Raw genomic sequence first — 11,952 nt, forward strand, 5'->3', positions numbered from 1 at the left:
GCTTGCAACCCCTTCTTTGGCTTTCCGTTCGTTTCATATGCGGAAGCAACAGAATCTTTGAATTGCCTGTAAATATTGCTTTTCACCTCGCCCGGCAAGTTTATCCACCTGTCTGGTTGAACTTCCATTTCAGCCTCTTTACTTGGGAAAGACGGTTCGAAAGTCCCAGGGCCAATTGCAATGTCAAGAATTGTGGTTAAAGCAGCTAGATTGGCGAAGTTAAACGGCTCCTTGTCTTCCGCTCGATGTTCATTAACCTTGAACCGTTCACCCTTTAATTGCGAACTGATTTTCTGTAGGTTGATAAGCTCGGTGTCTGGTTTGTCGAGTAGCGAGCTATCTCTGAATAGAAATGCAGATGCTAGACGGCACCTGAATAGGGCAATTTCTGGGAATACTGGGGGTATGTGCTTGAGGAGAAGGCACTGGAGAGTTGTATCTTTGACAGTTTGGTATGCGTGTGCTGCTAGCTCATGGACCTACCACGAGTTAATTATCAAACAGTAAAAGTAAAGTAGCGGGAATAACCTACGTTTAGACCTGGTGAGGCAGCATTTGATTCGCTGAACAAGGAAGCAATTGCTTGCTGTGCCTCCGCACAAATGGCACCATCATTCATAACAACTTCGTCAAGGACTAGGCGGAAGAGGATTTTCAAAGTATGCTCACGTGTAAGAGCGTTGAACCTGTATACATATATTCATTTAGCAGGCGGACAAGGACCAAAAGTGTTGTACTCACTTTTTAGCCAAATTAGAAACAAGAGTTAAAACAGATAAAAGGGACCTGTTGTTTAATGGAGGTGATGGTTCTGTAACATTCATTAGAAGATTAACACTCGCAATGCTATTGGAATACTCACCCTCTTCATCAAAATTGCGAGTATCTGGTTGTACGAGCTCTGAAATGGCAAGCGCGCTACTATTCGCCCCAAGCGTCACGAATAGTTGATCTATATGCGACGGTTGGATGAGGGAAGCTATTCGGGATTCAGGGCAAATCTAGGGTTACTTAGTTACTCCCGTTATATATACAGTATTCCATTTTCAAGACCAGCAAACCTGAAGAGCCGTTGTGTAGGCAAACCGAAGCTCATCTCGTGGTTCCGTTGCGACTGGCTGCTGGTTAGCAAGGCACAGAGTGGTTATAATTCTCGTCTTCCGGGAGAACAAACCTGAGTGTATTATCCAGAGTAAAATGTCATCTGGCAAAGGGACATAGTTGAGAATCTCTCCAACTACCCCAGAAAGAAAAGCCCTCTCACGAGAAGCAGGTTCTATTGGATTTTTCTTTCTCAGTAAGACGGCTATTAAAGAGATAGTAGATCATCTCTCACCTCTGAGAACTGCCTCCCAGGATCCAAGGTCAATCAATTCTCCAGGAAAATCCGGAACAATGGCCTTTGGTGGGTCGTCACGAAAGAAAGACCAACCTGTGCCCTGCTGCAAAGCCTCCGTTCGCATGACTGCATCTTTTAGCCGTTGAATAGCTACTGGATCCGAGTTATCTGAAACCAAGGAGGCATATATATCATCCCGATCCGAGGGATGTTTGTCCTTGACTTTGTTCTTGCCAATAGATTCACGGATAAAGACCTTTGCAGCCGATACCTGGGCCTCGCGCTCCTTATCCTGCATGGCATCTGCAACTAGGTCATCTAGAGAGAACTTATGTTTTGTACCAGCTGCTGTTTGGCCATGGGCCTTTGAGGCCTTCCCACCTTTGGAGGCAGACGTATCTGTGTCTGGGTCTTCCTTCCGACCAGAAGAGCCCAGGAACCGAGCCAGCAATTCATCTGCAGATAGAGTAGCAGAATTAATTGAATAATCATCGTCGTCATCAGAAGCTGTTATCATGATCTGCCCGTCTTTCAGCACCCTCTGCGAGCCAGGAATACTGACGAACGACGAGGAGCCCCCGGGTTCATCCATCACTGGAGTTGACTGGATGGTTTGAGAACTGCCAGCATTTCTGGAGCGGTCTTCTAATATTACCTGCTGCTGTCTGGGTTCTCGGATCGGAGAGGTGAACAGGACTGAGGAGAGGTCTGGCGGGCAAGAAGTCAGTGGTGACGATGGGCCATCTTTGCTACTTGGCCGTTTAACACCAGCTACGGGGCGAGTCTCTGCTGGCTCCGCTCGCTTGAAGTAAGAGGATATCTTGCGATTATCTACCATCATAGATTTGCTTGTTTTATATTGGTTTTTTTTAACGTGTTGAACGCTTGACGCGCCTTCGTTTGAGGCGTCACGTGGTCATCAGTTTCTGGACCTTGTTTAGTCGATTTTGTGAGAGTCTCTTCTATGGCGATGGTGACGACGGTTGACGATGTTCATTCCTCTCGACATTGGTGCTAAGTGTATAAAGAAAGTCTTATGTTTTAACAGTCCAAGGTCCCCCTGATTGGAGACTTCATGCTCAGGCGGTTTGTATCTACCCTTGGCTATTAAGAAGTATTCTAATATATAAATAGGGAAGAATGGAATATCAAGGATTACTGTTCCACGGGCTGGTCGCAAGTAAAGAAACAGCAGACGAGTTCATCTTGAGAAGGCTGCCTCAAGATAGAACATACCCTCTGCTTGATATATATCTATTACGTTGCGCAATTGGTGGCTCCACCTTCAAGCCAATAAACCGCAGCTATCTCAAATTCCAAGGCTTGCCAACCCCATACACCCATCATAAGGGTAGGGCTGAATGGAATGTTTCAGAGTGAAGAATGGATTGTTTGGGGCTGTCTGGTCATGGGCGGATGAGACGAAACCAGTACGGTCTTCGTCGGATGGATGTCTCTATTGGTGTTCTCTTGACAAATCCGGTATGTCAGAGAAGGCAGGCCGGGTGGCCATATAACTAACTCCCCGCATGGCCCATATCCAGAGCCAGCAGCACGATAAAGGGCGACGCGTCCGTAAAATTATAATGTCCGGAGAAGAATGGGGCCCGGCGTATATATATAGGGCGAACGTCATAGCCAAGTGACAACACGGGTAAGAAAATAACCCGAACCGCCTCAACCGTCAGGGACAAGAACGGAGCGGCTTTCGGACTCGGAGAGCAGCAACCTGGTGATCCATATGTACATGAGATACGAGGCAAATCGCACAACGTCGGCCCACTCCGGTGAACACGCAATTCAGATCGTCGTTTCATGTTGATGGAAGGACTCAAACCTGTGCAGGAGCACGAGGGATGTTGCAGCCCATGCGGAAGAAACACCCAAGTCCTCCGTAATTTACCACAAACTGGGGCCCGAAGCACTGATAAAAGGCGTATATTTAGAGCAGCAGCCTCTCTTTTGGATCATTACGCTCAACGCTAGTTGTTTCCTGCAGGTAATTATTCAATGTGCACAAATGAACTATTCGATAACCAAGCGGCTGAATGTGGAAAGGCTAAACGGACGAACCTCCGCCGCGGCTGAGCAAGACAAATCCGATAACTATTTATGGACCGAAGAAAGAAAATGGTGTGGGCTGAAGTTTGAAAAAGGTATCCAAGGCTTCAGGATCAAAGGACAGCCTTCCCACTGTTGGTCATCCTAATCTTCAAGAGACGAGGAGTGCGACTTCATGCTGAAAGGGCGTCTGATGCATGATCCCTGGCACGGCATCACCCCTGATTCTTGTCTTGGCCCCATACTCCATACTCCCTCGTCGACACGGCGGATATCTAGAACTCCGTCAATCCGCGCAACAGCGTCCTTTGGCCGAGGTTGAACCAGGCAGACGGTCCGTTGATGACAGGTTTCCGATACCAGAGCGTGTCAGTTAACATAACATAGGTATGGTGGTACCTGGCACGTACATGCAGCAGGATAGAGGATCATGTCGGGCCAGCCCCCCTTGCGCCCAGCCGGAGCTTGAGGAGGCCGATAAATATATTTAGGTGTGTAGAACATGTAGGGCTGGGCGAAGTCGCCAGCTTAAACGAGTCCATAGCTAAGAAGTCTGGTCGAGAGTCAAAGAGCCTGTTTAAGATCTCCTTTCTTCTCTGCCTTTTCTTCCTCCGCGACGGAGATCGAAGTTTCTGATTATTGTTTTTCCTTCGCCGCTCTTGTCGTCTCTCTCACTCTCTCTGTGGCCACCAAAGCAACAACTTCTGCGGCTTCTACACTTCCGTTTCCACAGCTTCACGAGAGAGACGTCGAGTCTTTGCATTCTTTCTGGCGGTCCTGAAAGCTGGCACTGTGTACTGTATACGAAGGCGTCGGACTGGGCGCTGCGAATCGCCCTATGGACCCGTTGGTCTCGCAGCTCCTGTTCTCCTGAACCGTTTTTTTTACTCCACTCGCTCCCTGCGTACGACCGCCGGACCAATTCCCAAAAGCCTTGCGGAAGGCTTGACAGCGGACCATATTTATCACTGTGGGTGATCTGGCGTTTCTCTTCTTCTGTCTGTTGTGCTCTTCTGGCCTGTCCGTACCTCGTCGTTTGGCTCTATTTGCATCTTTAAAGCAACACTTTTTTTCCTCTCTCTCCTTCGGCACACATCGGCTGACCCGGTTCCCTCGCAGCCAGCATCGATCTTATTAGAAGAGAAAATAAAGGGACGAAAGAGTGACAGGGAAAAAAAGAAGTAGAAACTGGATGACCGTACTCTATGATACATCTAAGAAGTTAACAAGTCACCATGGCTGTGGTTCAGTTTGGAAGTGAAGATGAGTCGAACGTCTCGAAGCCACCAAAGCGCATGCGATGGGCAACTCAACGCCGTACCGGCCGCCAGGGCTCGAAAAAACGGACTTCTATCATGGACAAACTTCACCAGAGAGCAGGTTCTAAGGATGAGAAGCGAAGGTCTAACGCCAGCAGCCTCCCAAATGGCAGTGCGCCGTCTGAGGCTTCGGATGAGGCGGATAGACGACGGATATATGTTAACGTACCGCCTCCTCCTCATCAGAGAGATGAGAATGGCAAGTCGACGATAACTTTTGGACGCAACAAGATTCGGACGGCCAAGTATACTCCTCTCAGTTTCGTCCCGAAGAACCTATACTACCAATTCCACAATATGGCAAACGTCTACTTCTTGTTCACCATCATCCTCAGTGTTAGTCCTGTCAACCCCTTTCACTTGCTGTTTCATTGAATACACTAACATGTACTCCACTTCAGATTTTCTCCTTTTTCGGTGCGTCAAACCCTGGCCTGGGAGCAGTGCCGTTGATCTCCATTGTCACGGTAACCGCATTGAAAGACGGCATCGAGGACTGGCGAAGGACCGTACTGGACAACGATCTGAACAATTCGCCCATTCATCGCCTAGTGGGCTGGAACAACGTCAATTCTACCGAGGATAATGTATCGCTATGGCGTCGGATTAAAAAGGCGACAACAAGGGGCATACGACAGGCCTGGAAATGGTTCAAACGCGTTAGAAAGGGCGAAAAGGCGGAACCCAAGCCTGTCGTGGAGGATACGCCGCGAATGTCTATTGCTACCCAGAGACCAGAGTTCCGGAATTCGACCTACTCCTACAGACCGTCCTACCATGCGGACCGCTCTGGGAATGAGAGTGAGGATATCCAGATGACTCCTCTCCCATCTCCAGGCGTCTATGCAAATGGGAAATCCGAACAACCCGCCCCTCCTCCGTTCAACGGAGCTACGCAAAATTCGCCTCCATCAAAGTTCCACGGAAGTCTTATCAATAAATCATGGCAACCAAGCGGATCCGCTAGATTCAAGCGTGATTACTGGAAGAATGTAGAAGTGGGTGACTTTATTCGAATATACAACGGAGAGCAGATCCCCGCCGATGTGGTAATTCTGTCCACTTCAGATCCAGACGGCGGTTGCTATGTGGAAACTAAGAACCTCGACGGAGAGACGAACTTGAAAGTCAGACAAGCACTTCACTGTGGGCGTGCTGTCAAACATGCGAGGGACTGCGAGCGAGCCCAGTTCGTGATCGAGAGCGAGCAACCGCATCCCAACCTTTATCAATATAGCGGTACAATCAAGTGGTCGCAAGCTAACCCTGATTATCCGGATTCCCCTGAAAAGGAGATGGTAGAAGCAATCACCATCAACAACGTCTTGCTTCGTGGCTGTAACTTGCGAAATACGGAATGGGTTCTTGCAGTTGTCATCTTTACCGGCCTGCAAACGAAGATTATGCTCAATACTGGTATAAGCCCGCGGAAGACTGCTCGACTGGCAAAAGATCTCAACTGGAATGTTATTTATAACTTCATCATACTCTTCGCCATGTGCCTTACGTCCGGTATTGTCCAAGGAGCAACTTGGGCTCAGGGTAACAATTCGTTAGATTGGTTCGAATTTGGATCCTATGGCGGCAAACCAAGTGTTGATGGAATCATTACATTCTGGGCATCCCTTATCCTGTTCCAGAATTTGGTCCCGATTTCGCTCTTTGTCTCACTCGAAATCATTCGTACGCTTCAGGCCGTCTTCATTCATAGTGATACCTTTATGTATTATGAAAGGCTGGAGTACCCTTGTACGCCAAAATCTTGGAATATCTCTGATGATCTAGGCCAGATCGAGTACATCTTCTCTGACAAAACTGGAACATTGACTCAAAATATCATGGAGTTCAAGAAATGCACGATTAATGGAGTCACATATGGCGAGGCCTACACGGAAGCGCAGGCTGGCATGCAACGTAGACAGGGAATCAATGTGGAGGAAGTGGCCAGAAAAGCAAAGGCAGAAATAGCAAAGTCTCGAGATTCAATGCTTAAGCAGCTCAGGGCGATCCACGACAACCCATACCTTCACGACGATGAGCTAACGTTCGTGTCTTCAGCCTTCGTCTCTGATCTCACCGGCTCATCTGGGGAAGAACAAAAGAACGCTGTCACTAACTTTATGATTGCTCTCGCCTTATGCCATTCTGTTATTACTGAACGTACCCCAGGTGACCCGCCTAGGATCGATTTCAAGGCTCAATCCCCAGATGAAGCCGCGCTTGTAGCTACTGCGCGAGATTGTGGCTTCACTGTCCTGGGACGATCTGGTGATGATATCCGATTAAACGTTATGGGCGAGGAGCGACGATACACTGTTCTAAACACTCTAGAGTTTAACTCCACCAGAAAGCGCATGAGCGCCATTATTAGAATGCCTGGTGGTAAAATAATATTATTCTGCAAGGGCGCTGACAGTATAATATATTCTCGACTTTCCCGTGGTAAGCAAGCTGAACTTAGGAAGAATACTGCAAGCCAACTTGAAGTCTTTGCAAGGGAAGGTCTCCGAACGCTCTGCGTTGGGCAGCGCGTCCTCTCCGAAGAGGAGTACCAGAACTGGAATAAGACCTATGAGGACGCTGCCCAGGCCATCCATGACCGTGATGAAAAGCTTGAGGAGGCAGCAAGTGCCATCGAGCGAGAGCTCACCCTAATCGGCGGAACCGCTATTGAGGATCGACTACAAGATGGAGTTCCAGACACCATTTCCTTGCTCGGCGCTGCAGGCATTAAGCTGTGGGTTCTAACAGGAGACAAGGTTGAAACCGCTATTAACATCGGCTTCTCTTGCAACCTGCTAGCCAGCGATATGGAGCTAATCATCTTCAATATCGATCCGGATGACATAGATGCAGCTACTACGGAGCTAGATAACCACCTAGCGAACTTCAATCTCACAGGTTCGGATGAGGAGCTTCTAGCGGCTCAAAAGAACCATGAGCCTCCAGCTGCCACTCATGCACTTGTCATTGATGGAGACACTCTTAAACTGATGTTAAGTGATAAACTAAAGCAAAAGTTCCTTCTGTTGTGCAAGCAATGCAAATCAGTCATCTGTTGCCGAGTTAGCCCTGCCCAGAAGGCCCAGGTTGTTAAAATGGTGAAGGATGGCCTGAAAGTAATGGCTCTCTCCGTCGGAGATGGGGCCAACGATGTTTCTATGATCCAAGAAGCTGATGTCGGCGTTGGTATTGCGGGCGAAGAAGGAAGACAAGCTGTCATGTCATCGGATTATGCTATTGGACAGTTCCGGTTCTTGCAGCGCTTAATTCTTGTGCATGGACGATGGTCGTATCGTCGTCTGGCAGAGACCCTTGCGAATTTCTTCTATAAGGTATGTCTCTTCCTTCTAACTAATGGAACATCTCTTTTTAACTATTAAATAGAATCTCGTCTGGACGTTCTCCCTCTTTTGGTATTCCATTTATAACAACTTCGATAGTTCGTACCTTTTTGATGGCACATACATCATCCTGGTCAACCTTGCGTTCACCTCGTTACCTGTTATCTTATTGGGTATACTTGACCAGGACGTTGACGATAAAGTGTCACTTGCGGTTCCACAACTTTACAAGACAGGTATCGAGCAGAAGGAGTGGGGCCGCACGAAGTTCTGGTATGCCTTCTCGTCCTTTTACAAATCTTAGTGTCCGCCTTCTCTAACCTTTTTGCAGGCTCTACATGCTGGATGGACTATATCAGTCTGTAATATGCTTCTTTATGACATATCTACTCTTCCGTCCGGGCCAAAACGTTAGCGAAAACGGCCTTGACCTCAGTGACCGCACTCGAATGGGGGTTTATGTCGCCTCTTGCGCAATTGTATGCAGCAACACCTACGTGTTACTTAATACCTACCGTTGGGATTGGTTGACTGTTCTGATCAATGTCGTGAGCTCGCTCCTTCTTTGGTTCTGGACCGGTGTATACTCCGCCACGACATCATCGGGCCAATTCTATAAGGCCGGATCTGAAGTGTACGGAAGTCTTTCATTCTGGGCCCTTACCTTTGTGACTGTTGTCATGTGCCTAGGACCACGATTCACGATCAAATCAATGCAAAAGATCTATGCTCCTCGTGATGTCGACATTGTCCGTGAACAAGTGACACTTGGAAAATATAAGTACCTAGAGAAATATGAGGCTTACGTTCCGCCATCGCACACATTCGCACATGCCTCTGAAAATATGCAAGGTACGAAAGCAGCTCCAAAGCGAGATCCGAATCAGCCCGAAGAGGAACGTCCAATATATCCCCCTTCTGTTGCGCCAACTGCAACGACCCACAACCCACGCAGCCAAAATGGCAGTGACACAACTGCGTATACGGCAAGCCTGGATCTCCGACCCCCAGCTCACCAGTCGCTAGACCGAGAACGTGAACCACCGCGGGAACGTGTAAGGCCGTCGATAGACCGATGCAGATCCTCGGTGGACCGAGTAAGGTCAAGTTTCGAGGCCAACAGCGACTTTACCTCTGCGGCGATGTTAGCCCGGATCGAATCTAGCCATATTAGAGGCGACCCGAACGGCCATCCTGCAATACAAGAACACTAAGTGTATATATACAATCCACGGTCCCTGTGGACTGGCACATACGCACTACTCCCCCTAATTTCCGACAACCCGATTCAATGCGCGCACGTATCACGACTTTCCATAATTTTTCTTATACGGCTTTACTCTCTATAATTCGAAATATCAGCAATCTCCGATACCATTTCCCGTTTTGTGCTCCTAAGCGCATTTTTACCGACTTTGTTGCATTTTCAGCTCTTCATCCAGCTTTTCTGCGTTTCATTAAGGCGTTTTGCAGTTCGGTCTTTGGCTATGTCACCTCATACTCACTCGCATGATATCACTTTCCTTTTCCTTTCCTTTTGTCCCCTATGTTGTAATTCTACCCCCCTGAGTGCGAAAAGCAAATAATTCCTCGTTATATTTTCCGTGCTATACCCATCTGCTCTTGGTCTTTAGGCTGCCTTTTTGTATAAAGATATCGTCCACCGAGAGAATACCCTTCACTTGTCTCGGGGGAGAACTGGTCCTCTCTATACCTTAAGCAAAAGGCACCAGTTCGAGTCTTGTTTTCCTGCTTCTCTGTTTTGCAGTTTGCTTCTACATATTCCCATGCTGATTATAACTATTCGTATGCCCTTGAAAGGCAGCAGTGCAAGACATAGAAAACAAGTATATATTTCTGATTATATCATTGTTCATAGATTAACTATAAGCCAGTAGACTAATAAATATTAATAAAGTGATTTTTATTATATGCAGCAAGCTTGGTTGTTTAGTTAATTAAATCTTTAAGCGCCAAAATATTGAAAATTGCTAGTTATCGGCCTTATCGCACACCAAACGCACTTCTGCCCTTTTTTTCACTACAACTCATAGACTTCTTCTTCTTCCTGTTATTATTACTATTTTGTTTCTTGGACTATTCGTTTAAACCTTAGATGTTCAACTAATGTGAGAGCCGCCCTTGTCTAACAGTACCTGTCCTACTGGTTTGTGCTCGGCCTGTGGTATATTTGAACCATTGAACTTCCAACAGGCCGGAACACGAAGCCGGAAATACGGGACGAATATAACTGATACCGCTCAGAGGAAACGATTCACCCCGTGGCCGACGCGTTTAGGACGGGTTTGAAGCTCTACAGAGTGTCGATGACGGCCGACAGGTCAACGGGGGTGAAACGATGGCGGAGTTAATGAATGCTCTCGAGTTGGTCCCATTCCCATTTATATTTGCCCTCTATGGCTGCTATATTCTCGAGGAATATGTCTTGTCTAATACTTTGCCTTTCTCTATACTAGGGAGCTGAAGAGTCTGCCGGAAGAGCTTCATCTTCTCTGTCCACGTAAAAATGACGATGATATGGAACAGTACAGCAAATACATCGATAACGAAAACAAGAATAATGAACTCGATGTTAAGCCGAGCGTTGAAGTGCTAGAGAGGATATCAGAAGCCGCTGTCCGTCGAGAGAAGTTCCTCTCATGTATACAGCTACTGGCTTTCAGCGGCGAGGAGGTTGAAGTACACCAGCAATGGATATGGAGGCGTCTCGAGGGGACATTAGAAAGATGTGATATCTGCATCAAAGAGTATTACAAGGGGAAAATATGGCTAATCGGAACCCTGGGTGAAAGCTACGATGAGTCTGAAGTGGAAAAATTCAGTAAAATGCTTGACGATTGGGATATTAGCAGGGTTGGGAGGAACTTGGATAAGGCTGCCAGTATGCTCAGAAGTGTTCCCCCTGAACGGCGTAAGCTAAGCGTGCTTGACCGGGCCGCTATGCTGTCTATTTTTGAAGCGCTAAGCTCTACTCCCGTCCTGGGGAATGAGAATGTTCTTCGCGAGCATTTTGACGAGCCCTTTAAATTGGTGCAAAGTTTGCGCACTTTAAAGATAACCGAATATGTGCCTGCGGCGACACGGTTCCTTTTTGACCAAGTTCAGCATAGAAACCACTGGGCGGTGTTTACATGGTCAAGGCTAGGTCGAGCACCGACGACCTCGGAATTCGACTGGGCAATCAAAGAGCCATTGCTCGCGGCTTTACGTCGGGCGTCGAGCCCCCCGTTTGACGCTGACTTCGTTGATACATTATGGCGCGGAATCACCATCATAATTGAAAGACTTAATAAAGACCAAATCACGCACAACCTTCGAGGCCTTGAGCTCGATCCTTGCCGGCTGTCTGTTGATCATCTAGCTATCCAATCTCCAGCTTTACGATCTGTTATCAACACAATACATGCTCTCCTAGAAAAATCTCCGGGTGATTTCTGGGATGCTATGCAAACCATCTCACCGCAAGCAATCATCGAACAGATATTTTATAATCCACAATACGAAAAGTTTTTGATTGCCACCGATAATGACGAGCCCTTGGCTCAGTCACCTTTGAGAGATATGCTATCCTGGATAGATCCGTTTATTACATCCCTAAAGAATACCCACCAGCCGCAGGCATGTCGCTTTCTAGTCCATCAGCTTCTCAATCGCCTTCAGGAGCCGCGATTCCCTACCATCGTCAAATACCATTGCTTTCGGAGTGGACTGACGGTGCTATACCGTACTCTACGAAGTTTTACAGATAATGAAGACACGAGAGGCTCAGTGGCCACTATTGTCTTATCGGAATGATGGAAGTATAAGTGATGACATTAAACATTTCCTCAGCCCTCCACGATTTGACGTCGATGGAAGTGACGCAGAA

The 11,952-nt window shown here is 47.5% G+C and overlaps 4 protein-coding genes across 4 annotated transcripts; 3 read left to right on the plus strand and 1 right to left on the minus strand.

Annotated features, from left to right (window-relative positions):
• Positions 1 to 33: 33 nt before the first annotated feature.
• MCYG_00598 (conserved hypothetical protein) lies at positions 34 to 2,180 on the minus strand (the record flags this gene model as incomplete). Its single annotated transcript, XM_002850448.1, has 7 exons — positions 34 to 55; positions 109 to 479; positions 533 to 686; positions 742 to 811; positions 863 to 1,001; positions 1,062 to 1,306; positions 1,337 to 2,180. 7 exons carry the CDS (start codon positions 2,178 to 2,180, stop codon positions 34 to 36), a joined length of 1,845 nt encoding a protein of 614 aa, XP_002850494.1.
• Positions 2,181 to 2,722: 542 nt separating this feature from the next.
• MCYG_00599 (uncharacterized protein) lies at positions 2,723 to 3,548 on the plus strand (the record flags this gene model as incomplete). Its single annotated transcript, XM_002850449.1, has 3 exons — positions 2,723 to 2,821; positions 2,884 to 2,951; positions 3,185 to 3,548. 3 exons carry the CDS (start codon positions 2,723 to 2,725, stop codon positions 3,546 to 3,548), a joined length of 531 nt encoding a protein of 176 aa, XP_002850495.1.
• A 1,087-nt stretch (positions 3,549 to 4,635) lies between these two features.
• On the plus strand, positions 4,636 to 9,277 carry MCYG_00600 (phospholipid-translocating P-type ATPase domain-containing protein; the record flags this gene model as incomplete). The annotated part of the gene is made up of 4 exons (XM_002850450.1): positions 4,636 to 5,055; positions 5,121 to 8,054; positions 8,107 to 8,336; positions 8,395 to 9,277. The coding sequence occupies 4 exons, from the start codon at positions 4,636 to 4,638 to the stop codon at positions 9,275 to 9,277; spliced, it is 4,467 nt and encodes a 1,488-aa protein (XP_002850496.1).
• A 1,145-nt stretch (positions 9,278 to 10,422) lies between these two features.
• On the plus strand, positions 10,423 to 11,879 carry MCYG_00601 (conserved hypothetical protein; the record flags this gene model as incomplete). Its single annotated transcript, XM_002850451.1, has 2 exons — positions 10,423 to 10,511; positions 10,541 to 11,879. The coding sequence occupies 2 exons, from the start codon at positions 10,423 to 10,425 to the stop codon at positions 11,877 to 11,879; spliced, it is 1,428 nt and encodes a 475-aa protein (XP_002850497.1).
• Positions 11,880 to 11,952: the final 73 nt, after the last annotated feature.

This window comes from Microsporum canis, genomic scaffold, assembly GCF_000151145.1.
Source record: "Microsporum canis CBS 113480 supercont1.1 genomic scaffold, whole genome shotgun sequence".
NCBI classification, from domain to species: Eukaryota; Fungi; Ascomycota; class Eurotiomycetes; order Onygenales; family Arthrodermataceae; genus Microsporum; species Microsporum canis.